This window comes from Sinohyriopsis cumingii, chromosome 8 (genome assembly GCF_028554795.1).
Source record: "Sinohyriopsis cumingii isolate HCF-2022 chromosome 8, ASM2855479v2, whole genome shotgun sequence".
In the NCBI taxonomy this organism is placed as follows: Eukaryota; Metazoa; Mollusca; class Bivalvia; order Unionida; family Unionidae; genus Sinohyriopsis; species Sinohyriopsis cumingii.
In genome coordinates, this window is record NC_142968.1 from 36,480,401 (window position 1) to 36,499,860 (window position 19,460).

Here is a 19,460-nt window from a genome sequence, read left to right on the forward strand (position 1 = left end):
ACCGTCTTGTAAAAGAGTTTTACTGGCCAGGGGTCCAGGGAGACGTAAAACGGTTCTGTCTCTCCTGTGACAAATGCCAGAGAATGGCACCGAAAACGGATCAGCGACCCATCCCTTTGGGGAGTACGCCCCTTATCGATGAACCATTTAGACGTGTTGCCATGGATTTAATCGGACCGATAAAACCCGCGTCTGCGCACGGAAATCGATATATTTTAACGGTTGTCGATTATGCTACACGCTATCCGGAGGCCGTTGCGTTGCGTAACATTGACACGGAAACCGTCGCGGAAGCTCTGTTTGCGATCTGGTCAAGAGTCGGAGTGCCCGACGAGATCTTGACCGATCAAGGAACACAATTTATGAGTCGTGTGATGGCGGAGGTGAATCGTCTCATGTCGATTAAACACCTCACGACTACACCGTATCACCCCCAATGTAACGGATTGGTCGAACGGTTTAATGGGACCTTGAAAAACACGCTCAAGAAATTGTGCGAAGGCCGCCCCAAGGATTGGGACCGGTATATTCCGGCCATGCTTTTTGCATACCGGGAAGTACCGCAAGCGAGTTTGGGGTTCTCTCCCTTTGAACTCTTGTACGGGAGAACCGTACGCGGCCCAATCGCCGTACTGAGACAGCTGTGGACAGACGACCACGCTGTAGAGGAAGTACGCACTACCTACCAGTACGTCGCGGACTTGCGCAACAAACTGGAAGAGGTTTGTTCTCTCGCGCAAGAAAATCTCAAACGAGCTAGGGCGCAACAAGCGAAATATTTTTCCAAACTGGATTTGTCCAAGGGGTATTGGCAAATTCCGGTAAGGAAAGAAGACCGACCGAAGCTTGCTTTTGCTACTCCCGACGGGACATACCAATGGTTGGTGATGCCGTTCGGGGTACAAAACGCGCCCAGCGTCTTTACCAGAATGATGCGGAAGTTGTTGGAGCCCTTGCGCGATAGGGGTGTCCACAACTTCATGGATGACCTCTTGTTAGCTACAGAGACATGGGGTGAACACCTCGCTCTGTTAGCTGACGTTTTGGAGCGGCTACGTCAGGAGGGCTTGACAGCCCGCCCTTCCAAATGTCACCTTGGTTTCAGGACATTAGACTATTTAGGACATACCCTGAGCCAAGGCACGCTGTCTCCAGAGAAGTCGAAGGTGGAGCAGTTGAGAAACGCCGCACGCCCCACCACGAAAACGGAAGTGAGGTCATTCCTGGGACTGGCCGGATATTACCGGAGGTATGTCGCTAATTTCAGCGCGATTGCGGGCCCGTTGTCTGACCTAACCAAGAAACGGACCCCGAGTAAGTTCGTTTGGACAGATGCGTGTGAGCACGCATTCCAAACGCTAAAGGATAGACTTACATCCGACGCAGTTGTTCGTCTACCGGACTTGGATAAAGAATTCGTTCTGCGCACCGATGCATGCGACACGGGACTGGGAGCAGTACTGCTCCAGGAGCATGACAAGACGCTTTTTCCTGTCGCATACGGCAGCCGGAAGTTGTCTGCTGCCGAGAAGAATTACTCAGTATCGGAGAGGGAATGTCTCGGAATCGTGTTCGGCATATCACGGTTCGAGCGATACCTATATGGACGTAAGTTCATATTGGAGACCGACCACCAACCACTCGCCTATCTGGCGCAGGCAAAGTTGTCCAATGGTCGATTGATGCGATGGTCGCTGTTTTTACAGCAGTACCAGATGCAGATCAGATACGTGAAAGGATCTGAAAACGTGGGCGCAGATTTCATGAGTAGAAGCGCCGAAATGATATAGATCATTTGTTATATTTTCGTGTTCATACTCAGTTTAGCATTTAGTTCATTTTGCTGATTTTGTTCTTTATATCGTGTAACACTTTTGCTTTTTTAGTTTGAGTGAATAAAATCCTGATTTTATTCTCAAGCGTGGGGGGATGTGATGTTTTACCCCAACCCCTTGTATTATACATGTATTTATAAGTCTGTAAGTGGAGCCAGGTAAGCTTTGTTTTTCCAAGTGCCTAAGTTGGCTAATCCTCTTACGTAACCCAGTCTTTGTTTGAGCTCTTGAGTGGAAATCTGGCGGGAATCTTTGTACATGGGAACACGTGACGTAGACAACTTCAAAGAGCCGGAAGCCGACAATGGTAGGCTGGACAGTACATGGGGACACACAGACTGACATTTTTATGATTGACAGTTCGATCAAATGACCAGAGTCCGTCGCCATCCAATCGGGATGCGTTGTAGGTGGGACTTGATTCGAGAAGCTGGAATAAGACTTGTACAAGCCTGAAATTCGTCAGTTGGTGTTTAAGAGTCGCAGTGACACACACTCCGTTAGCCATTCGTAAAAATTGGCGGAATTTAGGAAATTCATGAAATAGCTTCGATCAGGTAAGTTTGATGTTACGTTGATTCTGCTTGATACGACTGCTGTTAATTGAAGAGAATTTGTCGTATGTATACATTTTACTTGTATTGAAGTATGAATAGTTAATTATGACCTTAATATTTTGCATTTTTTTCATGACTTTAGCTAGTACTTTTGTTTACGATTGATTACGATGTTGATTCGTTGCATCATTATTCATAATGTTACTATGTACACCTTATTTTGTGAGGCGAAAATGTTCTCTTCTTTCGCTAGTAATATGTGTGCATATTATTTCGTGGATTATTACGTTTACGCCCTTTTGAAAGGACGATTTGTATTTGTGAAGAATTGTATTGCTCGCTAGCCGCTATAAGAATTAATATTTCTTTGCGTAGTTATATTTTGGTAGACAAGAAATTTGTTTACGTAATGATAGATTTTGCCATTGAGTAACGGATTGCCGTTTATCACCATTTGAATGTGAATATTGTGGATTTGGTACGCTTGTGTAGGAAATATATAAATATATAGATAGTCATATTACTAATCGTAGTAATATTTTAGTACAATCATATTTGAAATATTTTGTATGTATATACTGATAGGGCTCAGTATGTAGATATTTGAATCCTTTGTGTGATTGTGTTATGGCGCCATTTTTGTAAGCGGCGGAAGTGTATGGGAATTTCGATGTGTGCGCATGCGCGACCCAAATGTCCCGCCTTAAACTGATGGTTCAGTTCAGTGACGTAGTGTGAGGGAAGATTTTTATAACCCTATGCTAATGCATTATACCTTTCAACAGGAAGCTTTCGGGGGACGAAAGAATTTCAGAGAATTTCGGGGGACGAGAGAAGTTCAGAGAATTTCGGGTGACGGTGAGAGATACCGAGTGAATTTCGGGTGACCTCAAGGGATATCGTCAAGGGTTCCGGATACTAGAAGAGGAACCGGAAGTCAAGATAACGGCAAGGAACAAGGATAATAGAAGAGGAAGCGGAAGTGGAGATCACGAAAGGAGAGAAAGACAAGGGAACGAAGAGATTTAGATGAGTAGCACTCAAGAAGGGAAAAATCTCCTCACACTGTGAACTCAAATGATGATCAAAGGGATCATTGGGTGAAAGAGAGACATTGATTACTTTAAATTCTTTTAAATTTCATTTATTAAATTGTTATTGTTTAAATTTCATCTTTGTATTTCTTTTAATTTAACTGTCGGCATTGCTGACTGGGGGCTCGTAGCCATAAATATATTTAGTCAATAAATAATATAGTGTCCAGAATTAACCTTCTGAATAAGGACCAGGGGAACTTCTCATAATTCGTTAAAGTCTATAAGAAGAACCCCACCCCTAGACAACCACTACCCCCACATTCATAAAAGAAGGTAAAAGGTGAAAGATCAAAAATGCAATGATAATAACATTGTTGAAACAGTCGGTAAAAGTCAAAATATACAATGAAATAAAACCCAGACGCTTAGTGAAGTTCAAGAATACAGTGAGGAAAAACTGCAAAATACTCATTAAAATACAACAAAATAAAATGCAATGAAACGTACTGTGCAAAACATTTTGTAAAATTTAAAATAAATAGAATGAAAAGAACACTTCGCGACATTCAATAAAATTCAAAATTAGAAAAAATAAAGCATAGCACGACACTAAATAAAAATTGAAAGAATACAATGACCAAAAAATTGTTTTAAAATATTTCAATAAAATTATACGTTATCTGCTTTTACGACTTGTCCTGTTAGACTATTATCGAAAGTTAAAATCAGCATGCAGTTCTAGTTTTCTTTATTTTTCTTCTTATATGTTAGTTTACTCTTTTTTGTTATTATTTTGTTTGTTTTTGTATAACATCAGCAGACCATATTTGTAGGTGACTACGGTTATTATTTTGCTTCAGCCAGGTGTGTTTGAGGATAACATTCTGAAATACTTCCGTCTGAACGTTGTGGAAACGCAATATCATGGTGTGTCCAAATAATGTAAGCACAGAAGAGCTGGCTAAAATTTGAACGAAGTTTGTATGCAGATACAAGGTCAATACTGAACGAGGTTGGCATGGTTTGTTCAGAGTTATTGTTTACTTTGGTGAGTTTAACACCCGTGATATGGTGGTTATCAATCATGGATGGTCCAGTAATGTTCCAACATGAAGGACAGACTAAGCTGAAGAATATCAACCATTACGCATTGAACTCCCGTAGTAATTTCAATACGAAGTTTAGTTCGCGCATTGGATTGTGAAATCCATTTATAGACTTGGACAAGGACAAGTGTAAATGTCACGACTGAAACTGAAACGCGAGTACATCCGAAACAGTAGTAAACCAATCAGGAGGAGACGTCGTAGGTACAATGGTATACTGGAAGTCAACTGTAGATTGGGCTTTTGTCGCATTTGCAAGTAACAGTCCAGTCGTCAATGCTGTAAACGCCATATGAGCCAAACAATTGTCAAGGTGTTAAGAATAGACAAGGAAAAACTAATTATAGTCATAACATGTATGGAATCAAACTAAGAATCGCTGTCAATCGCGATTTCACCACTCAACATTGTTTCTGCTAAAGACGAAAAGATTCTTTGATCGCTTTTAGCACGTGCAGCTACTTTCTTAAGACTTAATTCAATTTCCTTATCTGTAGCGAAAAATTTGTGATATTTGATGCTCATATAGTTTGAATTTAGGTAAGGTAATAGTCAATGGATTCTCAAAAGAGGTGTTACCCAAGATGGCTGCTAAATGCGTACAATTGAAAAATTGTTGTAAAAGTGCCAAGTTAATTGGGTGAAGCTGTGTAACTTCTGTCGAATTGTCGGAACAAGTAGTGATGTGTCCGTCATATGTCATAGACGTAGTAACGACTGCGCAGTGACACGGATAATTCATAATACAAAAACGAAAACCTTTAATAAGGCAACGTCGATTTTGACATTCGAGTATTATTTCATCCATGAGGTAAACTAATATTTGATGTAAGGAGATATCGAGAATGTGGTACGACGCGGTTTGTCATAAAACGACAGTTACAGGTCTGATGGGTATTATCCTTAGACTATTGATACATTCACGCTGAGATAAGGGTTTCAGAGCAGGACGGATATTACAATGTAAAATGTCCTTACTGGTACATTGATTTAAGGTTGATAACGCTAGTGTTGTGTAAAATTTGATGGTCATAAGATACAAGCGTTATGTCGGGTAAATCAAGTAATTGTGTAACGTGTGTTGATGATGCGTTAATTGGGACCGGAAATGATTGAATTCGATACATATCGAATAGTCGCTGTCGGGACGAAATTGGGATCTGTAGCGCAATATATAGGTCGCAATCCTTACGCATTGCTATAAATGACCCAAATTAATAATAGTAACGTTGATCTTTTGGCGTTATTGAATAATCCGGATAATTGATAGATATAATGGTCTTGATTTGATTGATTCCGCTAAAACATGATGTGGAATCACTATAGCAGTAAATCATCGCTTAGGAGAAGCGTTCTCGAGTTTCGACCAATAGCCGTTAACCTATTATTAAATCGATTATCGACTTGTGAGATATAGGAGGAAAAGTCACCTCCATGTCGAGCAAAAGTACCTAGAATTTTATTATTCTGTCTCGTCAGCATATTGATGTGATTTGCTAATGTGGCAACGTTTCCCGTTGTGGCCAACCCAAATAGGTGTTTAACACATTTGAAGGTTGAAAAACACCTTCTGGTATTTTAACTCATTAATTAATGAGATTGTTGCGTTAAACTGCATTGATTGTAATACGAACTGCATTTAATTGCTGAAGGGAATATTTGTAGCTACATTTTACATCTTTAACACAATACTCTATAGATTCAACTGAAATTTCTCTGGCAGCTGTATTTTGAAAGTGCGGATGCACTTATTGGCTGAACCAAATACTGGTGGGAGGGACTGGAAGATAGCTTCAGAGTTAAATCTTTTGCTCATCCACTGCAGACCCCGGATTCCGAGCCAGGAGAAGCAGCCCTACAACCCAAATCCACATTCCACCCATACCTTAAAGAAAAAGAAAGGTTTAAGAGATTTGCCGGCAAAAGAAGAAAAAAATAAAAAATAGAAGGCATGAGGAATTGTTGGATTGGCGGAAAGAACTACAATTATCTTTCCCAGTTCCGAAGAAATTTCCTTCAGAACTTCGTACTGAATTCAATGACAAAATATTCGACCTATTCGTTTGCGACGTGTATTTGATTGTTGGCGTGTTCTTTGAAATGCTTCTTTTAATGCCTGAGAGACATTCTCCGTTGGTTGCCAAGATGGCGTGGATCTATCGGTCAACTTAAACAAGTAATGTTTCTTCCCCGAAATCCATTTAGATTTCGAAAGATTATCAACTGAGTACTATTCTGTACTATTGCCAGTTGGTGCGTGACCATTTGCTCTCTTGATTATGTCGTGGCTGAGTCGACTGAGGGACTGTATCGGCTGCATCCGGTGTTGGAAGTTGATAATCCCTAGGATCTTTATAATGCGTAAGCCTGTTGGTGTGTACAAGTGATTTCATTTCTTTATTGTCGTAATCTGTAGGTGTTAATTGAGAAATGTAATACGGACCCTCCCATCAAGCTTTTTTTGATAACCCTACGGGTATAAGAAATTTGTTGGTGGACATAATCTACAACGCAAAAGGATGGTTCCTTCGCTTTCTGTTTGAACTTTTGTTTGATTGTGTTTTGCGCTTCGCGTGTGTTTGCTGTAGCTAGTTCTTGAACTATTTTTAATCTTTGAATTAAATGATCTATGTATTTTTTTGTCTTTTTCTGGACAGTCTCTCGAGGTGATAGAAGTAAAGTCATTTCGTTCCCAAGGACTATGAAATAAGGTGATTAGCCAGTTGTGTTAACTGCTGGGCTCATTCGGAATGATATTATGCTGAGCAATAGTGACGGCCAATCATATTGGTGTTTACTACAGTAGGCCCTTAACGATTGACTAACTGTGCTATTCAAACGCTGCAACAGGATAGACCTGAATGGATGAACATACGTCTCATTCAGATACTCTAACCAAACATTCACAAATTGGTAAACTAAAACGATTCATGTATTGTCATGTATGACTAAGATTCAAATAATCTTATGCAACCTCATGTAATGAAAGTGAGATTCAACTAATCTCATGGAATGAAAATAAGATTCAAATAATCTTCTGTGATGAAAGTGAGATTCAAATAATTTCCTGGAATGAAAATAAAGATTCAAATAATCTTATGGAATGAAAGTGAGATTCACATAATCTCATGTAATCAAAAATCAAAATTACTAAATCGTACTCAATTGAAACATAAATCAATTGAAACAAACACGACTCAGTCATTTGTACAGCCGTATGATTCATAAATATTTGTAAAACTTGCAAATGTGTCAACTGACAAACCACACAGCTATCCCAAATTCCTGGGTTGGCCCTCGCTTGTATTGGCCGTACACACCCTTCATGGATACACCATACGCACAAGTTTACAAACTAGCGGTTTCGTCTTTGTATGGCCTTGATGGTTATATCATCTTCCATATCATATAGACACAAAGACGGCCCGATATACCCGCACGTATATACGTACTGACAGCACGCATTTCTCCTGGATTGGGTTGGCCCACTTGTATTGGATACACCCACCCTTCATGGATCCACCATGCGCATAGACATACGTATAGACAGCTACAGACAGCTATAGACAGCTACAAACAGCCCTAAACAGCTTCAATAAAACCAAACTGGTCATAATAGGTTCAGAATTAAAATCTATAGATACATGCTACTAAATTAAACTCTAACAGCAACTTGTAATTCAAAAGTTCACAACGTTTCTGCGTAGTAGTGTAGGCATCATTTCACGATACGACGTTAAAAACTGAATACGCTTCACATATCAAATAAAATACAAATGTAACTCTTACTCCTATGGCTGGAGAACACAAATGGAGAACGCTAACTCCTTGACAAGATCCATAGACCAGTGTGTCAGTTAGAAACGGAACTTGCCTTAAATCCACAGGAGAGTGAGTATTAGCCAGGGTAAAATACCCGTGCATACCGTGCTTTTAGTAACTCTCGCCGCAAGCGATCTACGACGAGGTACATGCTAATTAGTTGCATACCTAGAAAAACAATTGCTCACCCTAGGTAACGTTGTACGCATGTACGACGAAAATCGTTCTAAGGCGAAACCAAGTTATTTCTTGCCTTATTATGTGACAAACTTTCACACGCAGTGTTGGTTTGAGGGTGATATAAACTGGTATGTTGACGTGTTACTTGAAATAGTTCACAGAGTTCTAGGGCAATTTGAGATATGAAATTTCGTCCACGATTACTGACAAGTGTTGGCGGTGCACCATAACGGGTGAAGATTTCGTGGTACAAAACACTGGCGGTTTCCGTTGCTGTCTGACAACACAATGGAAAGGCTTCCCACCAATGTGACAAACTGTATGTCACCAATAAGATATTCCGGTAACCTTCCTTACTTTTTGGCATGCACAAAATGTCCATGTGCCATTGAGGAAATACGTCTTCCGGAGGCAATGGGCTTTTGTGTCCCGTTTAATGAGTTGACATTGAGAGCATGATATAATGTAGTCATGCACATTTTGATACATTTTAGACCAAAAGTATTTTTGTTTGATAACTTGATATGTTCTTTGGACACCTCAGTGACAACCTTCTGCTTTTGAATTTGAATCGTGATAAGACAGAAGAACGTCGTGTCTCAAATCTGTTGGTAGAGCAAATTGTTTTATGAGTTGATCTGAGGAAGTTGTGTGTTTTGCTCGAGGCTGGCATATAGGTACAACACAAAATTGTAGTACTTTCAACAAAAGACTCATAGATAATATTAGTTATTCAGGTCTGTCTTTTATAAAAGATTAAAACTTGACTTTGATGAAAATAAATTAATAAATAAAAATAAAATATTCATAAGAAACAAATACAGAAGGGGTTAGAAATCTATCATGACTAAAGCCATGCAACTTGGTTAGACATTACTAAAGTTATCACTATGACTAACATTACTACAACTGATGCTGCTTTAATACTACTCATGATGATGCTGCTACAACTGCTACTACTAGTATAATGATTAACTTCCTCTCAATAGATTAAATATCATAGTTACACTGAGAATGCAGATACCTTTCGCAACGATTAAATATAATGGGTTCCACAGGAAATGCAAATACCTTTCGCACTGATTAGAATACATATAACCCCATGTCAATCAAGAGTAATTTGTTGTTGTTATTGTTGTTGTTGTAGGGTTTAACGCCATTTTTCAGCGCACGATAGGCTATACATGGCGGCCAGTATTAATGGTGGAGGAAGAACCCGGGAAAACCCCGGGAAGAACCACCGACCCACGAGAAGCTACTGGCAAGCTTTCTCACATACCCACATCAGCCGAATCCGAGACTCTAACCCACGCAGACAGAGGTGAGATGGCAGTGATCCGTAACGGAGAGCGCTTTAGACCACTCGGCCACCAAGAGTAATTTAAGAATATAATCTTTATATAATCAATGCTAAGTTGAAATTGGACCACCTCGTGGATTACATAAACACAAATACAGAGTAAAACAAAGAGTAAATAAGAGGGAAGTGATTGTAAACTCACACGCTGATGTACGTTCAGCAAAATATAACCATATCAACAGTTTTACGGTACATTTCAGTTATTACGTATCCCACTTCATTCGTAAAAAATTATTCATGAAACAAGAAAGTTGGATATATTTCGGCCAATATTACCTCTTTGATGGTGTTTGATATACATAGGAGGTCATCAGGTAAAAAATATATACGTGTGTATACTCCGAACGGTAAGTTCTCGTCGTAGGTTAAACAGCATGTTTGAGAGGCTGAAATGTAAACAAAACAATCTTTCATTGACTTGCATGAATATCAGATTACTCAGTGTGCACTGTCGCCAAAATACACACAAACATATCAGATTTCTCATATTCTAACAAATGAACAATTTCCTTTAAATTAATACCAAGAATGATTCAATCTAAGCCAATGATTACCCTAAAGAAAGACAGGAAAACTTACTCGCAACAAATATTAGGACTATATACGTGGATACTGACTCAGAAGTAATAAATCTAACACTAGTCCAGATGTAGTTGGTGGGATACACATTTTTTGATTAATTGTGTGATTTCCCTACGGCGGCGTGCGCCACATGTGTTGCGACGGAAAAAGACGACGATGTTTTGATTATGAATTCGTCTTCTTTCACCGCAGTATCCAATCATGTGAACAAAACTAGTTCTTAATATAGTTCTTAAGGACTCACGGTACTAATTCACTTCCTATAGTAAACCTATGCAAACACCATGATATTAAAAATTCAATAACTTAAAAATTTTGAGTGCTTATGATCAAACCTATATTTATCAGTATAGATGAAACCTGAATGTTAGCTTCTGTGTGGACGAAAATATATGAGCCGCGGCATTTTCTGGACATGCATGTATTTGAAACATGTGCTTTCAATTCCACACCAAAGAGTCAGGTGCTAATTTTAGTAATGTATGTTCCCAACTCAAGACTGTTAAAAGACTCAATTCCATCAATAAAACAATGTCTCTTTTTTTTTTTACTTACAACTAGGAAAAGCTCTCAAAAGATTTTTTTTCCCTACAACATAACTTACATTATTAACCAATCCTGGTCAGCCTAACCCATATATACTCTATTACATTATTAGCCAATCCTGGTCAGGCTAACCCATATATACTCTATTACATTATTAGCCAATCCTGGACAGGCTAACCCATATATACTCTATTACATTATTAACCAATCCTGGTCAGCCTAACCCATATATACTCTATTACATTATTAACCAATCCTGGACAGGCTAATCCATATATGCTCTATTACATTATTAACCAATCCTGGTCAGGCTAACCCATATATTTTCAATTACATTATTAACCAATCCTGGACAGGCTAACCCATATATACTCTATTACATTATTAACCAATCCTGGACAGGCTAACCCATATATACTCTATTACATTATTAACCAATCCTGGACAGGCTAATCCATATATGCTCTATTACATTATTAACCAATCCTGGTCAGGCTAACCCATATATACTCTATTACATTATTAGCCAATCCTGGACACGCTAACCCATATATACTCTATTACATTATTAACCAATCCTGGTCAGCCTAACCCATATATACTCTATTACATTATTAACCAATCCTGGACAGGCTAATCCATATATGCTCTATTACATTATTAACCAGTCCTGGTCAGGCTAACCCATATATTCTCTATTACATTATTAACCAATCATGGACAGGCTAACCCATATATATTCTATTACATTATTAACCAATCCTGGACAGGCTAACCCATATATACTCTATTACATTATTAACCAATCCTGGTCAGCCTAAACCATATACACTCTATTTTATATTCACCCATTTCCAGGCTGGTTCTAATTTTTCCATACCATTAGTACCGCGTGTCCTTAATGTTGGCGATTTACATCCGCGGTTCCTTTCTCGGCATGACGGAAAAGGCTGATAATGTTCGGATTGTCGCAGCTGCCGCAGTATTTATGAGCTGTCTTCTGAATATTGGTAAAAAAATCCGCGCGTGTTTTGACTGTACCAATCTGAACCATGCAATACGACTTCAGTGTATAAAGAGCAATCATGTAGGGAACAATTAACTGCTTCATGTGTTATTAGCATTCTCTGAAAAGAATTATTCAGAAAACGTTTTTCTTTTTAGTACAGGATCCCTTATCAAAAATATAGTTCATTATGACATTTTTTTCTATATAAAAAGTATTTCAGACACGTTCATGGTGCATATTTCATAACACAGGACATGTTTACTTGTACCCCTTGTCTAACAATTGATTATACACAAGCACTGGAGATGAGACGTGTGTATGCGTGTCTTTTTCTGTGTGATTTAACGTCGCTTTAGCAATATTTAATCATATCGCTACGATATCTGCATCGTGGGTCGTGGGTCGGTGGTTCTTTCCGGGGTTTTCCGGGTTCTTCCTCCACCATTAATACTGGCCGCCATGTATAGCCTATCGTGCTGAAAAATGGCGTTAAACCCCACAACAACAACACAACAACGATATCTGCAGTGAGACAGTTTATACAGAGGTATAGAACTGGGGCATCATGCCCAATCCAGGTACATTATCCTGACACTAGGCCGGTCAGTCCTTACAATACACTCTTAATGTTGAGCGCTAAGTCAGTCAGCTGCTAGCACCATTTTTATAAGTTTTTGATATGACTCTGCTGGAGTTCGAACCCGCGACCTCCAGCATCCGATGCAGAGGCTCTAAGAACTTAGGCCACAGGAGCGGTCGGAGATGATGTATAAATGCTATTCAGATCAACCATAGCAAATTAGAATTACCCTATTTATGATGTCTATCCTTTCAGAACCATTCCCGGAGTATGCTATAGGAATCATCGTCCTGGGTACCTTGCTTGTAATTGTCCTGATTGCCTCATTCTTTATTTACAGGTAATTTTTAGAAATAATTTTATATATGTATGTACGAATTACTAAGATTAATTACATTAATTAATAAATCAATTAATCGTTAATTAGGAACTTTTAGACGGGGATATCTAATGAGTCATTACAAAAGACACAAATAACGCAGTCAGTTGCATGTATGTATGTATGTATGTATGTATGTATGTATGTATGCTGTTGATATTTATGGTTGTACTCTTAAAGCAAGAATTGTTGTTGAATGCATAGATCTGCTCTTTAGTCAAGGGTATGATGCGTCTTAAATATCTCATAAGCTCAAAACAGCGTAAAGCATGAAGTAACTTTGTAGAACAAAACAAAAATCTGACAAAGGTCGGAAAATAGGGGATGTTGAAATATAAATTTCTTTAAATATTGTATTTCATTCTTTACTTCTGTGCAAGAAAATAATATTTAGATCAACGAACATTTTAACGTAGAATTTTGTACGGGTGGCATTAGCATGCCGGAAGAATCAGTAAAGATACAGTTTGCAACGTTTTGAACAGCAGCGATGACTGTTGTTGTCAGCGACGTACGAGATTGGCAACGAACCACCTGCAAGATAAATTAATATGACGTCCTCTACTGTCATCTCCTGTTTTAAACGAAATTGTTTGCAGTCAATATAAATTTAATGAACCAGGCCGCCATTATTCAGTCTCTGTTGGTTTTATGATGACGTAATGAGACAACAACCGCTCAGGAGCTGTGTCTAATAATCTTAGCAAACCGCCCTGATCGGCGCTTGTCTATGAAACTGAAATAGTCAAGAACTTCTCCAGACTGTAATATGTAACCCGGGACTGTAATAACGATATGTTATGAAGAATTCATTTTTATGTTTTAGAAATGTAATAATGTATTAGACAGGATAGAAATATTTAATTATGCTTTCGACAATCCAGTACCTTTATCTGAGGATGAGCCAAATCTTGCTCTGATTAAACTGATTTGAATATTTCGTAGAAATAAGAAAAAAATGTAAACCAAGTCGTGAACTCCTCATACAAACATCGTACGTTTTAGAGTTATTGAATTCCTAATTCCTTAGTGATCGCAACTGTTCTCAAGCGTTACAGTCATAACTGTATTTTATTATGGGATCATTCTAGATAAAGATTTTCCACAAAACTATCTTGAAGTTTTCATAAATGACGTTTTTTATTTGATTAAATTTTATAAGCAAACAGCTTGCACGATTGAAGGATGTATGGTTAACGCATTATGGTTGGTAGACGAAGTAGATGACATTTCAAAATTCAAATATAGGCATTTATAGACAGTATGCGGAAGGAATAATAATTGACTCTCTTCATTTGACTAAAAACACAAATACAAAACAAATTGTGTATATATATATATATATATATATATATATATATATATATATATATATATATATATATATATATATGTGTGTGTGTGTGTGTGTGTGTGTGTGTGTGTGTGTGTGTGTGTGCTTCACCGACATATAAAAAAAATCATGGTTTGATCGGACAACCAATCAGTTAGCATCCTCACATACTTCTGCCAAAATATTTTAATGAAACTTTCAGTCTCCATATATTACTGAATTTCTGATATCTCTCGAAAATATTTTCCGATATAACTACTTTTGAGTTGTGATACAAATACGTGTCATAAATGTTTTAATATTCACTCTTGACGCGTTTTTTCTTTCATGCCAATATATATTATGCACGGAGACATGAATTGACTAATTAAAGAAAGTTTCTGGAGTCATAAGTTAGATACCTTGTATCCCAATTACCTTGATACCAAAAATTTTTAATAAAATAATTGACATGTTGCATATCTTTTTTTAAGATATAATTGCATTGTTATACATATTAAATTGGTATGATTATCCTTATCATTTATTATGTTACGTCAATGACCAAAAATTGTTATTTTGAAATATAAAGACATCATCAGTTGTTTTCAAAACATTCTGTGTCTGAAGAAGCACACTGTAAATGCAAAACTTGTTGCACAGAATTATCGGCGATGGTGTTGATTTTAAATCTCGGTGAACAGGTCGTATGAACTTCAAGAAACTAGTCAAATAACATTTCTGTAATGTGCTTTCGATGAAGGAAATTTTAAAATTTTGTTGACTTTAATCACTCTCATATGCAAAACTATATTTGTTTGATGTATTATTTTTGGTACAGTGTCAAGGACTTTGCTTAGATGTTACTTTAATTAAAGGGTTATGCCCGAGTGGATTTTGAAGCGAGATGTGAACGTTGCATTATAAAATATATAATGCAGTAAATACTTTTTACAGACATATAAAACTCGAGGCCGAACTCGCTGAGATGAACTGGAGGGTAAAATGGGAGGACATCATGTTCGGCACAATGGAAGGAGACAGAAAGAAGAGGCAGGGAAGCAATCTAAGCTTGGCTAGGGTGAGCACATTAGTAGAAACCATATATGTGATCATATTCATACAAAGACAACTATAAATACCGTAGACTCTCCTAGTTTTACCTGGTACTAATAACTAACAACAGCCCCTTCACAAATGCTACATTGCATTTAGACGGTAATAACTTCTAAATATTTACATGGCATGATTCCCATTTCGTCACCAAGTACAATTTGAGTAAAATTAGTAAGTGCATTTTTTGGAGCACTACAACACTTAGAATGACATTGTGCTGGTACCACCAAGGCTTAGACAGAAAATGTAAATGAGTTGATTTCCGTATGATTACCAATGGCCACGTGATCAAAAAGTTACAGCAGATTACTCTAATATGATTTTCTGCCCTATTTTTTCCGCGTGATCTAGTCAATCACATGCGTTAAAGATCCCTTGAAAGCTAACCAATCAAGCAACTGATGTGATTTTCAGTATAAAGTTCTAAAATTATGTCCAGTGCAGTTTTGATATAAAACAAAATTCTACACTGCAGTCTATTTCGCTTTTATTCGCGCTAATTAACGTATTGTTATAGAATTTTATGGATACAATTTTGTTTTCTGTATCGAATGAAGACAGTATTTTTTAAGCAGGTGTATGACTTGATAAATCTTAACAAAAAGTTGTTGACAGCACGTCTTTCACCATGGAGGATTTTCAACCCTATTCGGTTTTACAGGAAACTGTAACTACTAGAATGGATCAAGTTCCGGAGTTAATGCTGAGCATCATGATCACTGAAACGCTCTTTCGCATGAGCGTTCTCTTCACTTTTGAATTGTCCAATGATAACATGATAACTTTGAGATATGATATTTTGAATCCTTTGTAGATGACACATAAGGCTTGCTATACTGTCTTACATATCAAAAGTCTATTAATAATGTGACTATCTGGGACTTTACAACACTTATAGTACATACTGGTAGTTATTGATTTTTAATTGCCTTTAATTTATACATGCGCTAGGCCAGTATGAAAATACATGTTTACAGTGTGTGTGTGTGTGTGCTCGTGTGTGTGTGTGTGTGTGTGTGTGTGTTTCAATTTTATATTGGTACTTGACCAGAATACAAATACATTTTTGTTAAATATATATCGGAACTGGGCCAGTACACATTTACCTGTTCCAAACAAGTATACAAAATACATTTTTATTGTATCAATGCTGGGTTAGAATACACAAAAATGAAGTATATTCATTTTCTTCAAGTTATAATAACTGCTTGAAACAGTTTATTATCAGAATGTAGGTCATCACATATGTATGAAAACGGTGTTATAGTTTTCTCTTGACAAAACAAAACGGCGATATTTTCCAGTCATAACGCATACGAGAATAGTTTGTTGTAATTTCTGTCGTCTACATTTGACTTTGGACGAAGCAAAGATTGGAAACATATATCAGACTGTGACATATCGTTGTGTATTGCATACATTATGTCATCTTCCAATGTCTATAGTAATTTTAATACATCACTGTGACTACAAACCGTCGAATAAACACCAATTGTTTGAAGGACACTAGTATATATGTATATAATATAGCAGAGGCGTAGTTTTACACCCTTCTTTATGAAATCGGAAGCAGTGTACACACCATTCATTTTAGTAATAGAAAATCCCGTGAAATAATTAGAACCAAGGCCATTTAACGTCGGTATCTTCTCCCGTGTGCCTTTAGCACCAAATTTTGGTGCTTTTTATATTTTCGTGCACATAAAAGTTGATTTGAACACTTGCACTAAAATACGACGACAGCACATTTTCTCCACAGACCGAGGACGGAAGTGTGGAAGGCCAAACGCTTATAGCAAGGTCAAGATCAAGTTTGAGCAGCAAGGACTGGTGTAAATGTGGCCAATGTGAAGAGCCGGACCATGTGCGTCGTGTATGTTGTCGTCACATCGACAAACTGGACGATAGGATGGATGGGGAACGTTGTATTACATCTTCAAAGGATTTTCAAGATGTCGTGCTTAATAAACAAGTTCTTCTGACGGTCTTTATACACGTTATGTTGGCAAGAAGACAACGGGGGGTTGCGCCTCATGATTTAACGCCTTAGTAAGTACTTTTCATTTTATAGTATCCCATCAAATGACGCATAATAATCGTCATATTGTCTCTTCCTACACACATACATAAACACACATAAAATGAGACATATTTCGTGAACATTCTCTGAATCTTGTTTTTGATATAGACATTGTACTCGAAATGGTATGTTTAAATGTGTTATTGTATTGTGTATGTATTTAAAAATTACAATCACTCTAGCCTTTCACTTTGGATGTATTTAATTGTAATTTTAATTTATTAATTTTCTTCTTGATAGTACTCTCTCTCTCTCTCTCTCTCTCTCTCTCTCTCTCTCTCTCTCTCTATATATATATATATATATATTCAGGTCTCTATTAACAACTTCAATCATTATCAACATCAGGATCTTAGTATGAGGTCCTTTTCAGTACAAAATTAATTTTTATATTATGTTAGGTTATATTATGTTTGTTTAATGTATTTCTTTTCTGCTCAGCGAAATGTATACACACTTTTTTCATTAGGTTAAGTAATTAATACCATCTTGCTTAGATCTATCATTCAGTTTTTAAACCTGTATCTTATTAACACATTACTAAAAAAATCAAACTTTCGAATATACATATCAGATAAGTCGCTGAGGAAACAAAGTTACAACCGCTCTGACTACATAAACAAATTATGTGCGCTCTTAGGAAAAGGAAACAACAAATTTCCAATGCCCATGCAAAGGCCGAATAACACGTTTAAAAAATCGCAGTTGTATAATGTAATATTTGTAATGTTTTAACGGGGAAAATTAATGATTTATGACTGGGTAACTTTCAATTCATGTAATGTAGAAGAATAATCTGAAATCATGTTTATTATACACAAGTGAAACTTAAAGAACGTGAAACGACCGGAATTATAACCTAAAAAGTATTATTTTCAATGAGTCTCTTATTTTAATTTTCTCAGTGTCTTGAACATATTAGGAAATAAAGTCCATGCGAGTTTATAAAACAAAAGCAAAACGAAATGAAACAAAACTTACACCGTCACATAAAAAAAAATTCCTATGATTCTGATGTGATTTTTTACTATTACTAAGTTTCCCATACAAAGCTGGGATTTTCTTTGTGTTTGCAGTAAGTGCCGACTAATGGCCGCCCGCCAGTTCCTCTGCTGGGTCCACAGCGGTGAATCCTTAAAGAAAGAGATCAGATGGTCAATACCAACATGTGTAACAAGAGCCATTCGACTTATGTTCCCGGATGTCGGAGCGGAAGTGACGTCAGGAGATGACGCTGGTTCATTAAGTTTAGATGAAATGATTTCAATAGAGAACATTAATCATACCTCAGTTTAACTGGTCGACTGTATTTCGAACACATTTTTTTTGTTGTTGAGAACTCAACAAATGTCACGTTATTTTTGCTTTGACTTTAAACAAACCTATATATTTTTGCAACATATTTGATACGAAATGTAATTAAATCATGTTTTGGTGGGTAATATTTTTGTATCCCACTTAGTATTCCACGATATTATAATGCTGCATCAAATATACACATTCAAACATTAGTCGAGGCTTGTTTTAATCAATACACAAGTGTACGCGTCTCATCGAATATGCATGTCCACAGTTGACCTTCGAGTTAAACCGGCTTAATGAGATGTCCGGAAATCCAATCGTATGTGTTCACTAGATTATTTTTGCATTGTTATGCAGTTTTTGTTTTACACATTCACATTCCTGAAGCATATAGACCTCTTGCCACAAAAATCCATTAATTTGTAGTATTAAACGGGACTTATTTGTATTTAGTCTGCATAGCGAATTGACACCTGCATTATCAGATGTCATTTCGTTATCGAATTACAATCTAAATACAATTCAATTCAAACCATTCAGTAAGTTTTTTTGTTGTTTATGGGGACCAAAGACAAAATGTGTATCATTCTAGTTTGAATTATATGCTTATTGTAAAATTAATTTCATTTGAACCAAAAGCCTCTTGGCCTTATGGCT

At 37.2% G+C, this 19,460-nt stretch overlaps 1 protein-coding gene across 4 annotated transcripts in view; it reads left to right on the plus strand.

Moving 5' to 3' along the window:
- Positions 1-19,460, plus strand: part of LOC149793289 (atrial natriuretic peptide receptor 1-like) — a 659,752-nt gene that overhangs the window by 557,187 nt on the left and 83,105 nt on the right. For all 4 annotated transcript variants that reach the window (XM_089967268.1, XM_089967266.1, XM_089967267.1 and 1 more), the window contains exons 7-8: positions 12,870-12,954; positions 15,263-15,386. In XM_089967268.1, the coding sequence (XP_089823394.1) occupies positions 12,870-12,954; positions 15,263-15,386 (209 nt within the window). The remainder of the gene's footprint in view (positions 1-12,869; positions 12,955-15,262; positions 15,387-19,460) is intronic.